General features: G+C 41.9%; 1 protein-coding gene across 1 annotated transcript; it reads left to right on the plus strand.

Moving 5' to 3' along the window:
• Window positions 1-15,088: 15,088 nt before the first annotated feature.
• Window positions 15,089-16,195, plus strand: LOC311101505 (uncharacterized protein; the record flags this gene model as incomplete). Its single annotated transcript, XM_084142654.1, has 1 exon — window positions 15,089-16,195. One exon carries the CDS (start codon window positions 15,089-15,091, stop codon window positions 16,193-16,195), a length of 1,107 nt encoding a protein of 368 aa, XP_083998780.1.
• Window positions 16,196-18,810: the final 2,615 nt, after the last annotated feature.

Here is an 18,810-nt window from a genome sequence, read left to right on the forward strand (position 1 = left end):
AGTTTAGAGGCCATGACTATTTTCATGAATGTGTCAAGAGATATAGGATTAAAAAACGTGAGTGTCTCCATTGATCCTAGGTCCTGGCAGTTTTGTGCAGACTCAGGACAGCTGAGCTTTGGAAAAATACGCAGATCCAAAGAGGAGTCCGTAATTTACTTTCTAATGATCATGATCTGTTCGTCGAAGACGTTCATGAATTCATCACTGCTGAAGTGAAAGGCATCCTCTCTTGGGGAATGCTGCTTTTTAATTAGCTTTGCGACAGTATCAAATGTACATTTTCGATTGTTCTTATTATCCTCAATTAGGTTGGAAAAATAGGATGATCGAGCCGCAGTGAGGGCTCTTCGATATTGCTCTGTACTTTCTTTCCAAGCTAGTAGGAAGACTTCCAGTTTGGTGGAGCGCCATTTCCATTCCAATTTTCTGGAGGCTTGCTTCAGGGCTCGGGTATTCTCTGTATACCAGGGAGCTCGTTTCTTGTGAGAAAAGTTTTTTGTTTTTAGGGGTGCGACTGCATCTAGGGTATTACGCAAGGTTACATTTAGATCCTCAGTTAGGTCATTATCTGATTTTTGTACTCCAACGTCCTTGAGCAGGTGGTGGGTGTCTGGAAGGGCCTCTAGGAATCTTTGGGTTGTCTAAGAATTTAGAGCACAGCTTTTGATGGTCCTTGGTTGGGGTCTGAACAGATTATTTGTTGCGATTGCAAACGTAATAAGATGGTGGTCCGATAGTCCAGGGTTATGAGGAAAAATATTTAGATCCGCAATAAAACTAGATCCAGTGTATGACTGTGGCAATGAGTAGGATCAGAGACATGTTGGACAAAACCCACTGAGTCGATGATGGCTCCGAAAGCCTTTTGGAGTGGGTCTTTGGACTTTTCCATGTGAATATTAAAGTCACCAAAAATTTGAATATTATCTGCCATGACTACAAGGTCCGATAGGAATTCAGGGAACTCAGTGAGGAACTAATAATAATAATAATAATAATAATAATAATATGCCATTTAGCAGACGCTTTTATCCAAAGCGACTTACAGTCATGCGTGCATAATTTCTTTTAACGTATGGGTGGTCCCGGGGATCGAACCCACTACCCTGGCGTTACAATCGCCATGCTCTACCAATTGAGCTCTACCAATTGCTCTACCAACTCTGTATACGGCCCAGGAGGCCTGTAAACAGTAGCTATAAAAAGTGATTGAGTAGGCTGCATAGATTTCATGACTAGAAGCTCAAAAGACGAAAACGTAGTCATTTTTGGGGGGGTAAATTGACATTTGCTATCGTAAATGTTAGCAACTCCTCCGCCTTTGCGGGATGCGCGGGGGATATGGTCACAAGTGTAACCAGGAGGAGAGGCCTCATTTAACACATTCAATTCATCAGGCTTAAGCCATGTTTCAGTCAGGCCAATCACATCAAGATTATGATCAGTGATTAGTTCATTGACCATAACTGCCTTAGAAGTGAGGGATCTAACATTAAGTTGCCCTATTTTGAGATGTGAGATATCACAATCTCTTTCAACAATGACAGGAATGGAGGAGGTCTTTATTCCAGTGAGATTGCTAAGGCGAACCCCGCCATGTTTAGTTTTGCTCAACCTAGATCGAGGCACAGACACGGTCTCAATGGGGATAGTTGAGCTGACTACACTGACTGTGCTAGTGGCAGACTCCACTAAGCTGGCAGGCTGGCTAACAGCCTGCTGCCTGGCCTGCACCCTATCTCATTAACTCACTTATTAAAAATAATAATATGTTTGGAGCTGCTTAGACATACATTACTTTAGCTCACCATTCAAGACACACTTAACGATATCAAATATTAATCGATGTCAAAATAAACATTATGTGGTTATATCTTATTCATCAACTAAGGATGTTTTGATTGCTATCAATTGAAAGCTTAATGTGAAGATTGACTAAACGGATGACAGACAGAGGAATTTAGCCATCATGAGAGCTGAATACAAAAGTGTTACAGGTGCTGAAAAATATTTCTCCACTTGAGAACAAGGCAGAAAATGTATGGAAATGCAGAGAGAGCTAGTAGACTGTTGGCATTGAGACTAAAGAAATCGGAACACCTGGCAGCAATGAATATATAATGAAAAAGAAGGATGGAGGCCCTCCTTGCAGGAACTTAAAGATGCTCTTGACTCAATGCCTACAGTTCCTTCTGAAAGTATTCACACCCCTTGACTTTTTCCATACTTTGTTATGTTACAGCCTGTGTCACACAATAACCCAAAATGTCAAAGTGGAATTATGTATTTAGAATGTTTTACTAATTAATAAAAAATGAAAAGCTGAAATATCTTCAGTCAATTAATATTCAACAAGTATTCAACCCCTTTGTTATGGAAAGCCTAAATAAGTTCAGGAGTAAAAATGTGCTTAACAAGTTACATAATAAGTTGCATGGACTCTGTGTGCAATAATAGTGTTTAACATGATTTTTGGCTACCTCATCTCTGTACTCCACACATACAATTATCTGTAAGGTCCCTCAGTCGAGCAGTGAATTCCAAACACAGATTCAACCACAAAGACCAGGGAGGTTTTCCAATGCCTCGCAAAGAAGGCAATATTGAATATCCCTTTGAGCATGGCGAAGTTATCCATGAACAAAGTTTCAACCCATCTTTTATTCTTCCAAGAATGCCAAATCCCAGTATCTCCCATCTTCTAATTAACATCACTTTGTTTGGCCAAAACAATGAACAAAAAGTCATAGAAATTCACACGCGTTCTCGGATCTAATCATTCCAACTCTTATCTAAATAATAGGAATGCACGTCTACGTCCACTCTCTGACTAACAGAATAACACAGTTTCCCTATAAAAAAAATACATCCATAGCACTTACAGTACAATAAAAAATATCTAAATTCGTATCTCTTCACGAAACAAAAAATGACAATTTAATTCACACAGAAAGATAGATTTTGATGATTTCATCTGTCTTCACACATCCAACGTGTCAGTGCTTAATCATCATTAACATTTGTTCACTCTCTATTTTTCCACTAACCTAATAACTCCGACCCAATGAGAATGGGGGGTGCCAATCATATTTCAGGTGGGGCCGGTGCTACCCCTCTGACCCTATACTCCTATAAATACATGTATATTTTTTACCTTTATTTAACTAGGCAAGTCAGTTAAGAACAAATTCTTAATTACAGTGACAGCCTACCCCAGGACTCCCAATCACGGCCGGATTATGATACAGCCTGCAATCGAACCAGGGTATGTTGTGACGCACTGAGCTGCAGTGCCTTAGACCGCTGCGCCACTCGGGAGCCGGTATTCATGCATGTCATTACAACAATAAATAGAAGGACAACAAAACGAATTTCATTCAACCGTGAGAGCTCAAGAAAGGAATGAAGCAACGATAGAGAGAGAAGATATGTACGGCATCTGGAGAAACACTATGAAAGGTAATGTGCCAGCCTACTAATTATTAAAAAGTACAATTATTATTTAAAATATAATTCAAATCGACTAGCATATAATTCTAACTTTGTAGGCCTGCACAAATTAATGAACCATCAGCATCACATGTTCTCTTCCAGCTTCAAGGTTTGAAAGAGGTGCGTAATTCCAGTCCATATAATACAGTATAATACAATACAGTACAGTAATAGAGTCCACACTCAAAGAAGAAGATTACTAGAACTTGTTAATTTATTTACTTAAGAGAGCATACATCTATGGGCTTTTATATTTTTCTGTTGCGAGTAAAATGTGCGGTATAGCTTATTATATGTATTGAATAACGGCACAATCATTTGGGCTTTTTCAGGCTTGGGACCATAAAATGTCTTTGATGTAAGGCTTATCGGGCTCAGGTAGCATCAGGCTTGAATTTTCAGGCCAATCGTAGCTCAAAATAATACATATTTAGGAGTCCTCCCCCTGCCCCTTTGTTCTGTGTGACATCAGGACCACATCGGACTGATCTAAATAGCCAGATAGGTCATGGGGTGGAGGTATTCTGATGAGTTGGGTCTGGGGGAGTCTGGACCGAATCTGATTGATTTAAAATAACTTATTATACCTGAACACAATGACATTAGGAAACAAAGGAGATTCCAATATACAGTATAAAGGGGATTTTCAGGTGAACTAAAAGGAGAGCGGCTGTTGATTATATAAATCCAAAATATTTAGCAATAAATTGCTGTATCATGAATAACTGCTGCGTTCATGTGCTATTGAAGTTATTCCTAATTCCGACTGGGAAGTTTCACTTGAACGACCCTTCAAGTCAGAAAAATGGGAAACTCAAAGAAATTGTGTAGAATTACAAGTGGGAATGTGTTGCCCGCATTGCCGAGTTTTGACAGTTCACCACTGACCTTTTACCTTTTCAAACAAAAGATGACAACAAATCCGTTTTTGACAACTACAATATGGGTTAGGCCTAATGTAGCTACTTTGATCATATTGTCAATATTAAGCAAGCTAGCTAACTTAATTATAAGTACCGTTTGCTAGCTTATCAAGCTAGCTAAAATCTTATTGGTTGAAGAATTATTCAGACCAAAAAGCACATGAATGGAACAAAGTCGTACTTCCGACCACAGCTAGGAAATACTAGCAACAGTGACAGGCAGCAACAGTCACAGGCAAATACCGTTGTTCGGCCCCACGCTAAAGCGGAGGGCCAGTAAACCAATTTACCTGTGACTGTATTCATGATCTAGCACTGCCTCTCGTTTACCAATATGCAATATAACATACAATATAACAACAATAAATGACACATTTTTATTAAGAACTATATTTATTATAAGTAAATTCATACAATTAAATTCTTGCACCAGAGGAAATAGTCCGGACAGAAATCTGGTCGTTAGTTATTTTGGTCATGTTACAGATGTGCTCCAATTGTTCATTCTTTTTGCGTAGTTGCTATGTAAAATGACTGGTCATTCGTTCTAACAAAAATGGTTGGTATGCAGGCTGACTAATGTTCTTGTGACTTGCTAGCTAGCTAGCCAACTTCAGCTAACTCAGTCATGTCAAATATTGCACCTGGAATGACAGTACAATAGCTGCATGTTAGTTTGTTTGAGCTTTTTTTCTATAGGCATTTACTTGGATACATCCATAATAATGACGTTGATGCATAATTTCGCCTGGCTCAGAAAAAGTTGAATTTCAAAAGTGAAACAAATCTTCTGAGGTCAGCCAGGCAGACAATGAGGCTTATATGAACCCCCGCTGTACTAAACTAAATTCTACACTAGAAGCAAGGGGAAATAATGTGCAAGTTGAGAAAGTGTGTGTCGCAGTGATAATGTACTGTAGAGTGAACTGTTAGCAGGTATAGTGTGCCTGTGAGGGCCAATACAGCACGGCTTGGAACACTACTCATTTATTCAGCATCCAGGATCCAAACAACCAATTTCATAATACAAGTTACAACAAAGAGCACCGAACACATAGCACCGAAGGAAGTCACAACATCAGCTGCTACAGAATCACCCAATGACACAGATACATTATCAGTGTGCCCTCGGCTCTGTCTGGCGTCAAACTTTAACCATAAAATACACTTTATGACACTGTCAAGAATCATATAAGCCAGCAGTGGTGGAAAAAGTACTAAATTGTCATACTTGAGTAAAAGTAAAGATACCCTAATAAAAAATGACTCAAGTAAAAGTAAAAGTAAAAGTCACTCAGTAAAATACTACTTGAGTAAAAGTCTAAAAAAAGTTGTCAAAAATATCAATAGAAAAGTAAAGTAGAGATACCCAAAAAAAACAATTGAAGTAGTACTTTAAAGTACTTTTACTTAGGTACTCTGCACCACTGTAAGCCAGATAGTCCTATCATGTACATGCCCTTACGTCAATCATCAGTCAAAAAGAGGGTGTCTGAAATCTGCTCCTGCATTCATCCCAGTCATCATCAACAGAGCAATGGGGTAGGTGCATGTCTGACATCAATGTGTGCGCAATTACAATGATAATTGAATATGGTCAATTTCAGAAAATGTAATAGAACATGAACATGCTGTTGACAATGTTGACAAAGTATGCAATGTTTTGCCTTGTGTGGTAGGTTTTGTGGGTTTTGACACTCTTATGTAGGTGTCATAACCATCCATAAAGTAATGCAATATATGTCACAACAGGTCTAAATATATGTGTCATGACAGTGTTATGACCATATTATAACAGGTGATGACAAGCTATGTCACCTATTATAACATATTATAACATGGTTATGACCGTGTCATAACGTGTTATGATGCTGGGTGTCAAGTGTTACCAATTTTTTTTTCTAAAAAAGGAAGGGGTCAATATTATTGACACCTCAGTTCACAATACATTTCAATACCTCACAATGCGAGGATAATGGCACTGAGCCTTTCTTCTAAAAATGTTTTATGAGTTGGAGAACACATTGGGAGGGATCTTAGACCATTCCTCCATACAGAATCCTTCCAGATCCTTGATATCCTTCCAGTGGAAGCTAAATAGAACCATAAAATCAAAAATCTTTTAGTAGGTAGATTTTTGATTTCCAGCTTCCACTGGAAGTCCATATTATGGAAAGAAAAGCTCAAATTACCAAAGAGAAACGACAGCTCTACCAGCTGTAGCTCAGCTGGTAGAGCACGGCGCTTGTAACGCCAAGGTAGTGGGTTCGATCCCCGGGACCACCCATACACAAAAAATGTATGCACGCATGACTGTAAGTCGCTTTGGATAAAAGCGTCTGCTAAATGGCATATTATTATTATTATTATTATAACTTTAAGACATGAAGGTCAGTCAATCCAGAACATTTCAAGAACTTTTAAAGTTTCTTCAAGTGCAGTCGCAAAAACCATCAAGCGCTATAATGAAACTGGCTCTCATGAGGACCGCCACAGGAAAGGAAGACCCAGAGTTACCTCTGCTGCAGAGGATAAGCTAATTAGAGATACCAGCCTCAGAAATTGCAGCCCAAATAAATGCTTCACAAGTTCAAGTAACAGACACATCTCAAAATCAACAGTTCAGAGGAGACTGCGTGAATCAGGCATTCATGGTCGAATTGCTGCAAAGAAACCACTACTAAAGGTCTCCAATAAGAAGAAGAGACTTGCTTGGGCCAAGAAACACGAGCAATGGACATTAGACCAGTAGAAATCTGTCCTTTGGTCTGATGAGTCCAATTTTGAGATTTTTGTTTCCAACCGCTGTGTCTTTGTGAGATGCAGAGTAGGTGAACGGATGATCTCCGTATATGTGGTTCCCACCGTGAAGCATGGAGGAGGAGGTGTGATGGTGTGGGGGTGCTTTGCTTGTGACACTGTCTGTGATTTATTTTGAATTCAAGGCACACTTAACCAGCATAGCTACCACAGCATTCTGCAGCAATACGCCATCCCATCTGGTTTGCACTTAGTGGGACTATCATTTGTTTTTCAACAGGACAATGACCCAACACACCTCCAGGCTGTGTGAGGGCTATTTGACCAAAAAGGAGAGTGATGGAGTGCTGCATCAGATGACCTGTCCTCCACAATCACACGACCTCAACCCAATTGAGATGGTTTGGGATGAGTTGGACCGCAGAGTGAAGGAAAAGCAGCCAACAAGTGCTCAGAATATGTGGGAACTCCTTCAAGACTATTGGAAAAGCATTCCAGGTGAAGCTGGTTGAGAGAATGCCAAGAGTGTGCAAAGCTGTCATCAAGGCAAAGGGTGGCTATTTTGAAGAATCTAAAATATTAAATATATTTTGATTTGTTTAACACTTTTTTGGTTACTACATGATTCCATATGTGTTATTTCATAGTTTTGATGTCTTCACTATTATTCCACAATGTACAACATTTTAAAAATTAAGAAAACCCTTGAATGAGTAGGTGTGTCCAAACTTTTGACTGGTACTGTATATACAAAAGTATGTGGACACCCCTTCAAGTTAGTGGATTTGGCTATTTCAGCCTCATTCTTTGTATTTTATACAGGTGTATAAAATTGAGCACACAGCCATGCAAATTCCATAGACAAACATTGGCAGTAGAATGACATTACTGAAGAGCTCAGTGACATTCAACATGGCACCGTCAGAGGATGCCACCTTTCCAACAAGTCAGTTCGTCAAATTTCTGCCCTGCTAGAGCTGCCCTGGTCAACTGTAAGTGCTGTTATTGTGAAGTGGAAACGTCTAGGAGCAACAACGGCTCAGCCACGAAGTGGTAGGCCACACAAGCTCACAGAACGGGAACGCCCAGTGCTGAAGCACGTAGCTCGTAAAAATCGTCTGTCCTCAGTTGCAAAACTCATTACCGAGTTTGAAACTTCCTCTGGAAGCAACATCAGCACAATAACTGTTCACCGGGAGCTTCATGAAATGGGTTTACATGGCTGAGCAGCTGCATACAAGCCTAAGATCACCATGCGCAATGCCAAGCGTCTGCTGGAGTGGTGTAAAGCTCGCCGTCATTGGACTCTGGAGCAGTGGAAACACGTTCTCTGGACTGATGAATCATGCTTCACCATCTGGCAGTCCGACTGACAAATCTGGGTTTGGCGGCTGCCAAGAGAACACTACCTGCCCGAATGCATATCGCCAACTGTAAAGTTTGGTGGAGGAATAATGATCTTGGGCTGTTTTTCATGGTTCATGCTAGGCCCCTTAGTTCCAGTGAAGGGAAATCTTAACGCTACAGCATACAATTACATTCTAGACGATTATGTGCTTCCAACATTGTGGCAACAGTTTGGGAAATGCCCTTTCCTGTTTCAGCATGACATTGCCTCCGTGCACAAAGCAAGGTCCATACAAAAATGGTTTGTCGAGATCGGTGTGGAAGATCTTGACTGACCTGCACAGAGCCCTGATCTCAACCCCATTGAACACCTTTGGGATTAATTGGAACACCGACTGCGAGCCAGGCCTAATCGCCTAACATCAGTGCCCGTCCTCACTAATGTGCTTGTGGCTGAATAGAAGCAAGTCCCCGCAGCAATATTCCAACATCTAGTGGAAAGCCTTCCCAGAAGAATGGAGGCTGTTATAGCAGCAAAGGGGGGACCAACTCCATATTAATACCCATGATTTTAGAATGAGACGTTTGACGAGCAGCTTATCTTTATCAAGGGTGTCAATCATTTCAGACCCCACTGTATATGGTGACTTCAGAAAGTATACACACCCCTTTACTTTTTCCACATTTTGTTGTGTTAAAGCCTGAATTTAAAGTTAATTACATTTAAATGTTGTGTCACTGGTCTATACACCATACCCCATAATGTCAAAGTGGAATTTTGTTCATAGAAAAATCTTAGAAATTAATTTTAAAAATGTAAGCTGAGAAGTCTTTAGTCAATAAGTATTCAACCCCTTTGTTATGGCAAGCCTACATAAGTTCAGGAGTAAAAATGTGCTTAACAAATCACATAATAAGTTGCAGGGACTCATTCCGTGTTCAATAATAGTGGTTAACATTATTTTTTTTAATGACTACCCCATCTCTGTACTCCACACATACAATTGTCTATAAGGTCCCTCAATCGAGTAGTGATTCAACCACAAAGTCCAGGGAGGTTTTTCAATGCCTTGCTAAGAAGGGAACCAATTTGTATAATTTGTGTCAACAAAACAAAGAAAGCAGATGCTGAACATCCCTTTGAGCATGGTGAAGCTATTAATCAGGCTTTGGATGGTGTATCAATACACCCAGTCACTACAAAGATACAGGCATCCTTCCTAACTCAGTTGTCGGAGAGGGAGGAAACTGCTCAAGGATTTCACCATGAGGCCAATGGTGATTTTAAAACAGTTACAGAGTTTAATGGTTGTGATATGAGAAAAATTAGGATGGATGAACAAGATTGTAGTTACTCCACAATACTAACCTAAATGACAGAGTGTAAAGAAGGAAGCCTGTACAGAATAAAAATATTCCTAAACATGCATCCTGTTTGCAAAAAGGCACTTAAGTAATACTGCAAAAGAGTTGGCAAAGAAATTAACTTTTTGTCCTGAATACAAAGTGTTATGTTTGGGACAAATCCAACACAACACATCACTGATACCACTCTTCATATTTTCAAACATGGAGGTGGATACATCATGTTATGTGTATGCTAGTCATGAGCAAAGACTAGGGAGTTGTTTAGGATAAAAATAAACTGAATTTAGCTAAATGTGAAATTAATGTTGGAAAATATAACACATTAGATCTGGTAAAAGATAATACAAACAAAAAACATGTGTATATATATGTTTTATCATCTTTGAAGTGCAAGAGTAAGGCCACAATATAATATTGCAGTTTAGGCGCAATTTCGATTTTGGCCACTAGATGGCAGCAGGGTGTGTGCAACGTTTCAGATTGATCCAGTAAAGTATTGCAATACCAGACTATTTTGTGTCAAGTCTGCCCAAATGTGCCGAATTGGTCAATTGATACATTTTCAAGTACATAACTATAGAGAACATGCAAAAATGATATGGTAATACAAAATGTAAGTTTACACACGCCCAGGAATGTCATACATGATGGATCATTAGCTTATACACTAACTTTCACACATCTAGATGGCCGGGCGGGGTGGGTGTGGAGCCAGAGACAGCAAGGGTTCAAACTGTAGAACCCTGTTCCTACATTTGAATATAAAAATTGATTTTATCAAACAAAACTATGCTACATTGTATCTCTCGGACCCTCAGGATGACAAATCAGAGCAAGATGACTGAATGTAAGTACATTATTTACCTTCAGAGGTGAATGTACCAAACCAGTTGCCGTGATCCTTTTTTTTTGTTGTGCACTCTCCTCAAACAATAGCATGGCCTTTTTTCACTGTAATAGCTACTGTAAATTGGACAGTGCAGTTAGATTAACAAGAATTTAAGCTTTCTGCCCATATAAGACATTACATTTACATTTTAGTCATTTAGCAGACGCTCTTATCCAGAGCGACTTACAGGAGCAATTAGGGTTAAGTGCCTTGCTCAAGGGCACATCGACAGATCTTTCACCTAGTCGGCTCGGGGATTAGAACCAGCGACCTTTCGGTTACTGGCACAACGCTCTTAACCACTAAGCTACCTGCCGCCAGACATGTCTATGTACTGGAAAGTTTGCTGTTACTTACAACAGTCATGCTAATCACATTAGCTCAACCGTCCCGTATATGGGACACCGATCCCGTAGAGGTTACATCGGCTTGAAAATCTATGGCAACTTGATCAATGATCAACAACCAACTTGACAGAGCTTGAAGAATTTTAAAAATAATAATCTGAAAATATTGTACAATCCAGGTGTGCAAAACTCTTAGAGAGTTACACAAATAGACTCACAGCTGTAATCTCTGCCAAAGGTTTTTCTAACATGTTTTGTCTCAGGGGGGGTGAATACTACAGTGGGGAAAAAAGTATTTAGTCAGCCACCAATTGTGCAAGTTCTCCCACTTAAAAAGATGAGAGAGGTCTGTAATTTTCATCATAGGTACACGTCAACTATGACAGACAAAATGAGGAAAAAAAATCCAGAAAATCACATTGTAGGATTTTTAATGAATTTATTTGCAAATTATGGTGGAAAATAAGTATTTGGTCAATAACAAAAGTTTCTCAATACTTTGTTATATACCCTTTGTTGGCAATGACACAGGTCAAACGTTTTCTATAAGTCTTCACAAGGTTTTCACACACTGTTGCTGGTATTTTGGCCCATTCCTCCATGCAGATCTCCTCTAGAGCAGTGATGTTTTGGGGGTGTCGCTGGGCAACACGGACTTTCAACTCCCTCCAAAGATTTTCTATGGGGTTGAGATCTGGAGACTGGCTAGGCCACTCCAGGACCTTGAAATGCTTCTTACGAAGCCACTCCTTCATTGCCCGGGCGGTGTGTTTGGGATAATTGTCATGCTGAAAGACCCAGCCACGTTTCATCTTCAATGCCCTTGCTGATGGAAGGAGGTTTTCACTCAAAATCTCACGATACATGGTCCCATTCATTCTTTCCTTTACACGGATCAGTCGTCCTGGTCCCTTTGCAGAAAAACAGCCCCAAAGCATGATGTTTCCACCCCCATGCTTCACAGTAGGTATGGTGTTCTTTGGATGCAACTCAGCATTATTTGTCCTCCAAACACGACAAGTTGAGTTTTTACCAAAAAGTTCTATTTTGGTTTCATCTGACCATATGACATTCTCCCAATCCTCTTCTGGATCATCCAAATGCACTCTAACAAACTTCAGACGGGCCTGGACATGTACTGGCTTAAGCAGGGGGACACGTCTGGCACTGCAGGATTTGAGTCCCTGGCGGCGTAGTGTGTTACTGATGGTAGGCTTTGTTACTTTGGTCCCAGCTCTCTGCAGGTCATTCACTAGGTCCCCCCGTGTGGTTCTGGGATTTTTGCTCACTGTTCTTGTGATCATTTTGACCCCACGGGGTGAGATCTTGCGTGCAGCCCCAGATCGAGGGAGATTATCAGTGGTCTTGTATGTCTTCCATTTCCTAATAATTGCTCCCACAGTTGATTTCTTCAAACCAAGCTGCTTACCTATTGCAGATTCAGTCTTCCCAGCCTGGTGCAGGTCTACAATTTTGTTTCTGGTGTCCTTTGACAGCTCTTTGGTCTTGGCCATAGTGGAGTTTGGAGTGTGACTGTTTGAGGTTGTGGACAGGTGTCTTTTATACTGATAACAAGTTCAAACAGGTGCCATTAATACAGGTAACGAGTGGAGGACAGAGGAGCCTCTTAAAGAAGAAGTTACAGGTCTGTGAGAGCCAGAAATCTTGCTTGTTTGTAGGTGACCAAATACTTATTTTCCACCATAATTTGCAAATAAATTCATAAAAAATCCTACAATGTGATTTTCTGGATTTTTTTTCTCAATTTGTCTGTCATAGTTGACGTGTACCTATGATGGAAATTACAGACCTCTCTCATCTTTTTAAGTGGGAGAACTTGCACAATTGGTGGCTGACTAAATACTTCCCCCCCCCACGGTATCTTAAGACTTTAGAGTATTCTGAAAATATCTTTAGCAAGGGGGTCATTGAGTTTTCAATTTTGGTATATCAGGAGATCATTTGCAAATAAGTTTAGTTTATATTCATGTTTACCACACTGATACCTGTTATGTTTGATTCCTGTCTAATTATTTCTGCAAGTGGTTCAATTGCTAGTGCAAACAGAAGGGGGGAGAGAAGGAGGCGGTCTTAATAGTACCTATGTGGACCATACCATGATACAGTATGTGCCATTGCATTCATTCACAATTGCAGTAAAGTGTGTTGCTTCTCAAAGCAGGCACGTGAACAGATAGAGCACCTGCCCTTTTGATTGGTGGCATTTTTTTAAAACAAATTACTTTTTATTTTATTTTTAGTCTCTTTTCTATATTGTAACTTCAAATGCAACAAATTGCCTATCAAACTAGATCATTTTTAATTAACTCATTAATCTTGAAAAAAGTACACTCCCCTGCCCTTCTGCGGCATCGAGCGTGAGCGAGGCAGTGCATTGCTGCGCTTGTCCTCGTCGCATGCATGCGCTTCCACCTGGTTCTAACAAATAATTTGTGGTTCTTTCTAACTCCCTTTCATCTGTGGTTCTAGCTTGCTTAGCCGTTTTCTTTGCGCAGAAAATAAAGGCCTATGTTAAAAAAGGAATGGTGAATTTGGCTACAGGAGCAGTAGAAACATATTAATGGCTTTTTTCCTTTGAGCACCTGCCCCATCAAGGGTATGTGCATGGCCCTGTCTCAAGGTGATCATTTATGAGATTGCATTGAAGACAGAAGGAAAATACTGTACAAATGTCAAATGATTTCAGAATGTTCCAGAAAGAGGGACTGTTTGTCTTTGAGATTAGAGGATGTTTTCATATAGCTTGTCTTTATATAATCTTGGTTTTGTTTCTTGGGCTTCATACATGTTTTGACCTTTTGATTCCTTATTTGTGTGGGGATATCTGGTTAAAAATGACTAGAAGTTGGCCTCTCAAAATGTATCTCCAGTAACACATTCAAGAATTGGCATCAAGTCTCCTGTCTATGCCATACATTCTCCCTCAGCCTACATTTTTGTCTCTCTATTTCTCGCACAAACACACAAACACATATATATTTGAACAATTAGAATGTGAAATCTAGTGTGTTGAAGACTTATCTTTCATGCAACTCTGCTGTGTTCTTGACATCACCACGACTTATTACCCTATGCCGTTTCTTTCAACACAAAATATTTATCTTCTGCAATACCAAAATGGCGTTATCTGCTGTACAGAGCTGTAGAACCACCCACAGACCTCCCAAGGCTCCCTCTGCTAAGACAGACACATGCCTACACAGTCCATGAGCTGAGATTTTCTCTATATGGACAGCCTTTCTATTCCCTAAGAAGTCAATATTGAAAACATTTAAAAGAGATCCCCCATGGTATACTCAGTGTAAATGTTGCATTGAGACATTGCATATTACAATCTCTTTGTGGCTGCTTACACAATAATAGACAATCCTGAATAATGAGTGTTCATGTACTTGTTTGTACATTATTTCCCCACATTACATTTTCTTGATAAATGTCAAAGCCAATGGTGTATCATAAAATGTTATGTTATGTGTAGCTCAGTTGGTAGAGCATGGCATTTGCGACGCCAGGGTTATGGGTTCAATTCCCACGGGGGGGCAGTATGAAAAATGTATGCACTCACTAACTGTAAGTTGCTCTGGATAAGAGCGTCTGCTAAATGACTAAAAATGTAAATGTGTCCCAGTCCTTACACCTGTTTCTTCATTTCAGGAAGGGGGTTCTGGAGGAGCTGTGTGAAGAAGTCAGGCAGGTTTCTACTAAACAAGATAAAGCTGAGGAGTTGGCTGAGTTTCCTTCGCCTGAGCCTTATACTCAGCATACTGTTCCTCACACTTCCCAACTTATATAACCAACTCTTGGTCCCCTTCAAATCAACTGTCAACTCAACCAGGCCTGGAAGATTGACAACCACAGCCCCCCACCAACCTTTGGCAGTGTGCAGCTCAACAGTGAAGAAAGCCCCTCTAGTGGCCATTGCCGGCACACATACATTTATGGTATCAGCATACTTTGAGCACCGAAGTGGCAAACCGGAGATTCGAATAATCGCCATCGTACTCCGTAGTGAGAAGGCAGTGTTTCAGTGCCTCTTCTGCTGTGATGGACAAAAATACAACTCATCAGCTGTTTACAGCATCCACTCTGACCACTATAAATTTGACTACGGCACAGCTGACATCATGTGCCCAGTCCCTCATAGATGTGAAGTCCCCAACCACATAGCCCTTTACATTGACATGCCAGACGAGGAGCCTCCTTTCACACCAGTCTTCAACCTGAGGGACCGGAACGAGTCGTTCACCTACGAGTTCACTGTCTGCATCTCCACCATGTTTGACTTTGACAATGTCCTGCAGATGGTGCAGACCCTGGAGATGTTTCGACTGTTGGGCGTGCAGCGGGTGGCTATCTACAGGAACAGCTGCAGCAGAACTGCTCAGAGAGTCCTGGACCACTATGTGAAGAGAGACTTCGTAGAGGTCATCGACTGGCCTGTGACTTCATACCTCAACGTGTCCAAGGGGTGGCAACGGTCCCATTCCCCAGGAGACCTGCACTACTATGGGCAGATCCCTGCACTGAACGACTGCGTCTACCGCTACATGTACCAGAGCCGCTACGTGGCCTTACAGGACATTGACGAGCTCATCCTGCCGCTCAGCGTGGACAGCTGGGGTGAACTCCTGCCACAGCTTGAGATGGCATACGGCCCAGATGTGGGTTTTGAGTTTGAAAACAATGTGTTCCCCTCCACAGTAAAACAGAGTAACCAATCCACTTGGACAGACTGGCAAGGGGTCCCAGGGGTCAATATTCTGGAGCATGTATACCGGGAGCCCAACAACCCCAGTGAGTCCAACAACTTTAAGATCATTGTGAACCCCCGAGCCGTGTTTAGCACCACAGTACACACTCTTCTGCACTCAAAGATGGGCAGTGTTCATGTAGACCGCAGCGTTGCCCGGATATTCCATATCAGAAAGCCTGTAAAAACAGACCTGTCACAGGGAGAGCTCATACTGGACCAACGCCTCTTGTACTATGCCGACAGTTTGGTACCTAATGTATCTAAAGTGCTGAAAGAAACATTGCAGAATTAGCTTGAGAGTTTTGCTACTAATACAGCAGGGGGCGCATAATATACCTGATCTGATGAAACAAAAATTGAACTGTTTGGCCATAATGACCATCGTTATGTTTGGAGGAAAACGGGGGCGGCTTGCAAGCCGAAGAACACCATCCCAACCGTGAAGCACGGGGGTGGCAGCATCATGCTGTGGGGGTGCTTTGCTGCAGGAGGGACTGGTGCACTTCACAAAATAGATGGCATCATGAGGAAGGAAAATGATGTGGATATATTGAAGCAACATCTCAAGACATCAGTCAGGAAGTTAAAGCTTGGTCGCAAATGGGTCTTCCAAATGAACAATGACCCCAAGCATACTTCCAAAGTTATGGCAAAATGGCTTAAGGACAACAAAGTCAAGGTACTGGAGTGGCCATCACAAAGCCCTGTAGAATATTTGTGGGCAGAACTGAAAAAGCGTGTGCGAGCAAGGAGGCCTACAAACCTGATTCAGTTACACCAGCTCTGTCAGGAGGAATGGGCCAAAATTCACCCAACTTAATGTGGGAAGCTTGTGGAAGGCTACCCAAAACATTTGACCCAAGTTAAACAATTTAAAGGCAATGCTACCAAATACGAATTGAGTGTATGTAAACTTCTGACCCACTGGGAATGTGATGAAAGAAATAATTCTCTCTACAATTATTCTGACATTTCACATTCTTAAAATAAAGTGGTGATCCAAACTGACCTAAAACAGGGAATTCTTACTAGGATTAAATGTCAGGAATTGTGAAAAACTGAGTTTAAATGTATTTGGCTAAGGTGTATGTAAACTTCCGACTTCAACTGTAGGTAGAGTTATTAAAGTGACTATGCATAGATAATAAACAGAGAGTAGCAGCAGCGGGGGAGAGCAATGCAAATAGTCTTGGTAGCCATTTTATTAGATGTTCAGGAGTCTTATGGCTTGGGGGTAGAAGCTGTTTAGAAGCATCTTGGACCTAGACTTGCGTGCGGTAGCAGAGAGAACAGTCTATGACTAGGGTGGCTGGAGTCTTTGACCATTTTTAGGGCCTTCCTCTGACACCGCCTGGTATAGAGGTCCTGGTTGGCAGGAAGCTTGGCCCCAGTGATGTACTGGGCCGTACGCACTACCCTCTGTAGTGCCTTGCGGTCGGAGGCTGAGCAGTTGCCATACCAGGCAGTGATGCAACCAGTCAGGATGCTCTCGATGGTGCAGCTGTATAACTTTTTGAGGATCTGGGGACCCATGCCAAATCTTTCAGTCTCCTGAGGGGGAATAGGTTTTGTCATGCCCTCTTCACGACTGTCTTGGAGTGCTTGGACCATGTTAGTTTGTTGGTGATGTGGACACCAAGGAACTTGAAGCTCTCAACCTACTCCACTGCAGCCCTGTCGATGAGAATGGGGCCATGCTCGGTCCTCTTCTTTTTCCTGTAGTCCACAATCATCTCCTTTGTCTTGATCACGTTGAGGGAGAGGTTGTTGTCCTGGCACCACACGGCCAAGTCTCTGACCTCCTCCCTATAGGCTGTCTCATCGTTGTCGGTGATCAGGCCTACCACTGTTGTGTCATCGGCAAACCTAATGATGGTGTTGGAGTCGTGCCTGGCCATGCAGCCATGAGTGAACAGTGAGTACAGGAGGGGACTGAGCACACACCCCTGAGGAGCCCCCGTGTTGAGGATCAGTGTGGCGGATGTGTTGTTACCTACCCTTACCACCTGGGGGCGGCCCGTCAGGAAGTCCAGGATCCAGTTGCAGAGGGAGGTGTTTAGTCCCAGGGTCCTTAGCTTGGTGATGAGCTTTGAGGGCACTATGGTGTTGAATGCATGACCTGTAGTCAGGTGGGAAAGGGCAGTGTGGAGTGCAATAGAGATTGCATCATCTGTGGATATGTTGGGGCGGTATGCAAATTGGAGTGGGTCTAGGTTTTCTGGGATAATGGTGTTGATGTGAGCCATGACCATCCTTTCATGGCTACAGACGTGAGTGCTACGGGTCAGTAGTCATTTAGGCAGGTTACCTTAGTGTTCTTGGGCACAGGGACTATGGTGGTCTGCTTGAAACATGTTGGTATTACAGACTCAGACAGGGAGAGGTTGAAAATGTCAGTGAAGACACTTGCCAGTTGGTCAGCGCATATTCGGAGTACACGTCCTGGTAATCCGTCTGGTCCTGCGGCCTTGTGAATGTTCACCTGTTTAAAGGTCTTACTCACATCGGCTATGGAGAGCGTGATCACACAGTCATCTGGAACAGCTGATGCTCTCATGCATGTTTCAGTGTTACTTGCCTCGAAGCGAGCATAGAAGAAATGTAGCTCGTCTGGTAGGCTTGTGTCACTGGGCAGCTCGCGGCTGTGCTTCCCTTTGTAGTCTGTAATAGTTTGCAAGCCCTGCCACATCTGACGAGCGTCGGAGCCGGTGTAGTACGATTCGATCTTAGTCCTGTATTGACGCTTTGCCTGTTTGATGGTTTGTCGGAGGGCATAGCAGGATTTCTTATAAGCTTCCGGGTTAGAGTCCTTCTCCTTGAAAGCGGCAGCTCTACCCTTTAGTTCAGTGCGGATGTTGCCTGTAATCCATGGCTTCTGGTTGGGGTATGTACATACAGTCACTGTGG

The sequence above is a fragment of the Coregonus lavaretus genome, assembly GCF_964263955.1.
Source record: "Coregonus lavaretus genome assembly, chromosome: 26".
In the NCBI taxonomy this organism is placed as follows: domain Eukaryota; kingdom Metazoa; phylum Chordata; class Actinopteri; order Salmoniformes; family Salmonidae; genus Coregonus; species Coregonus lavaretus.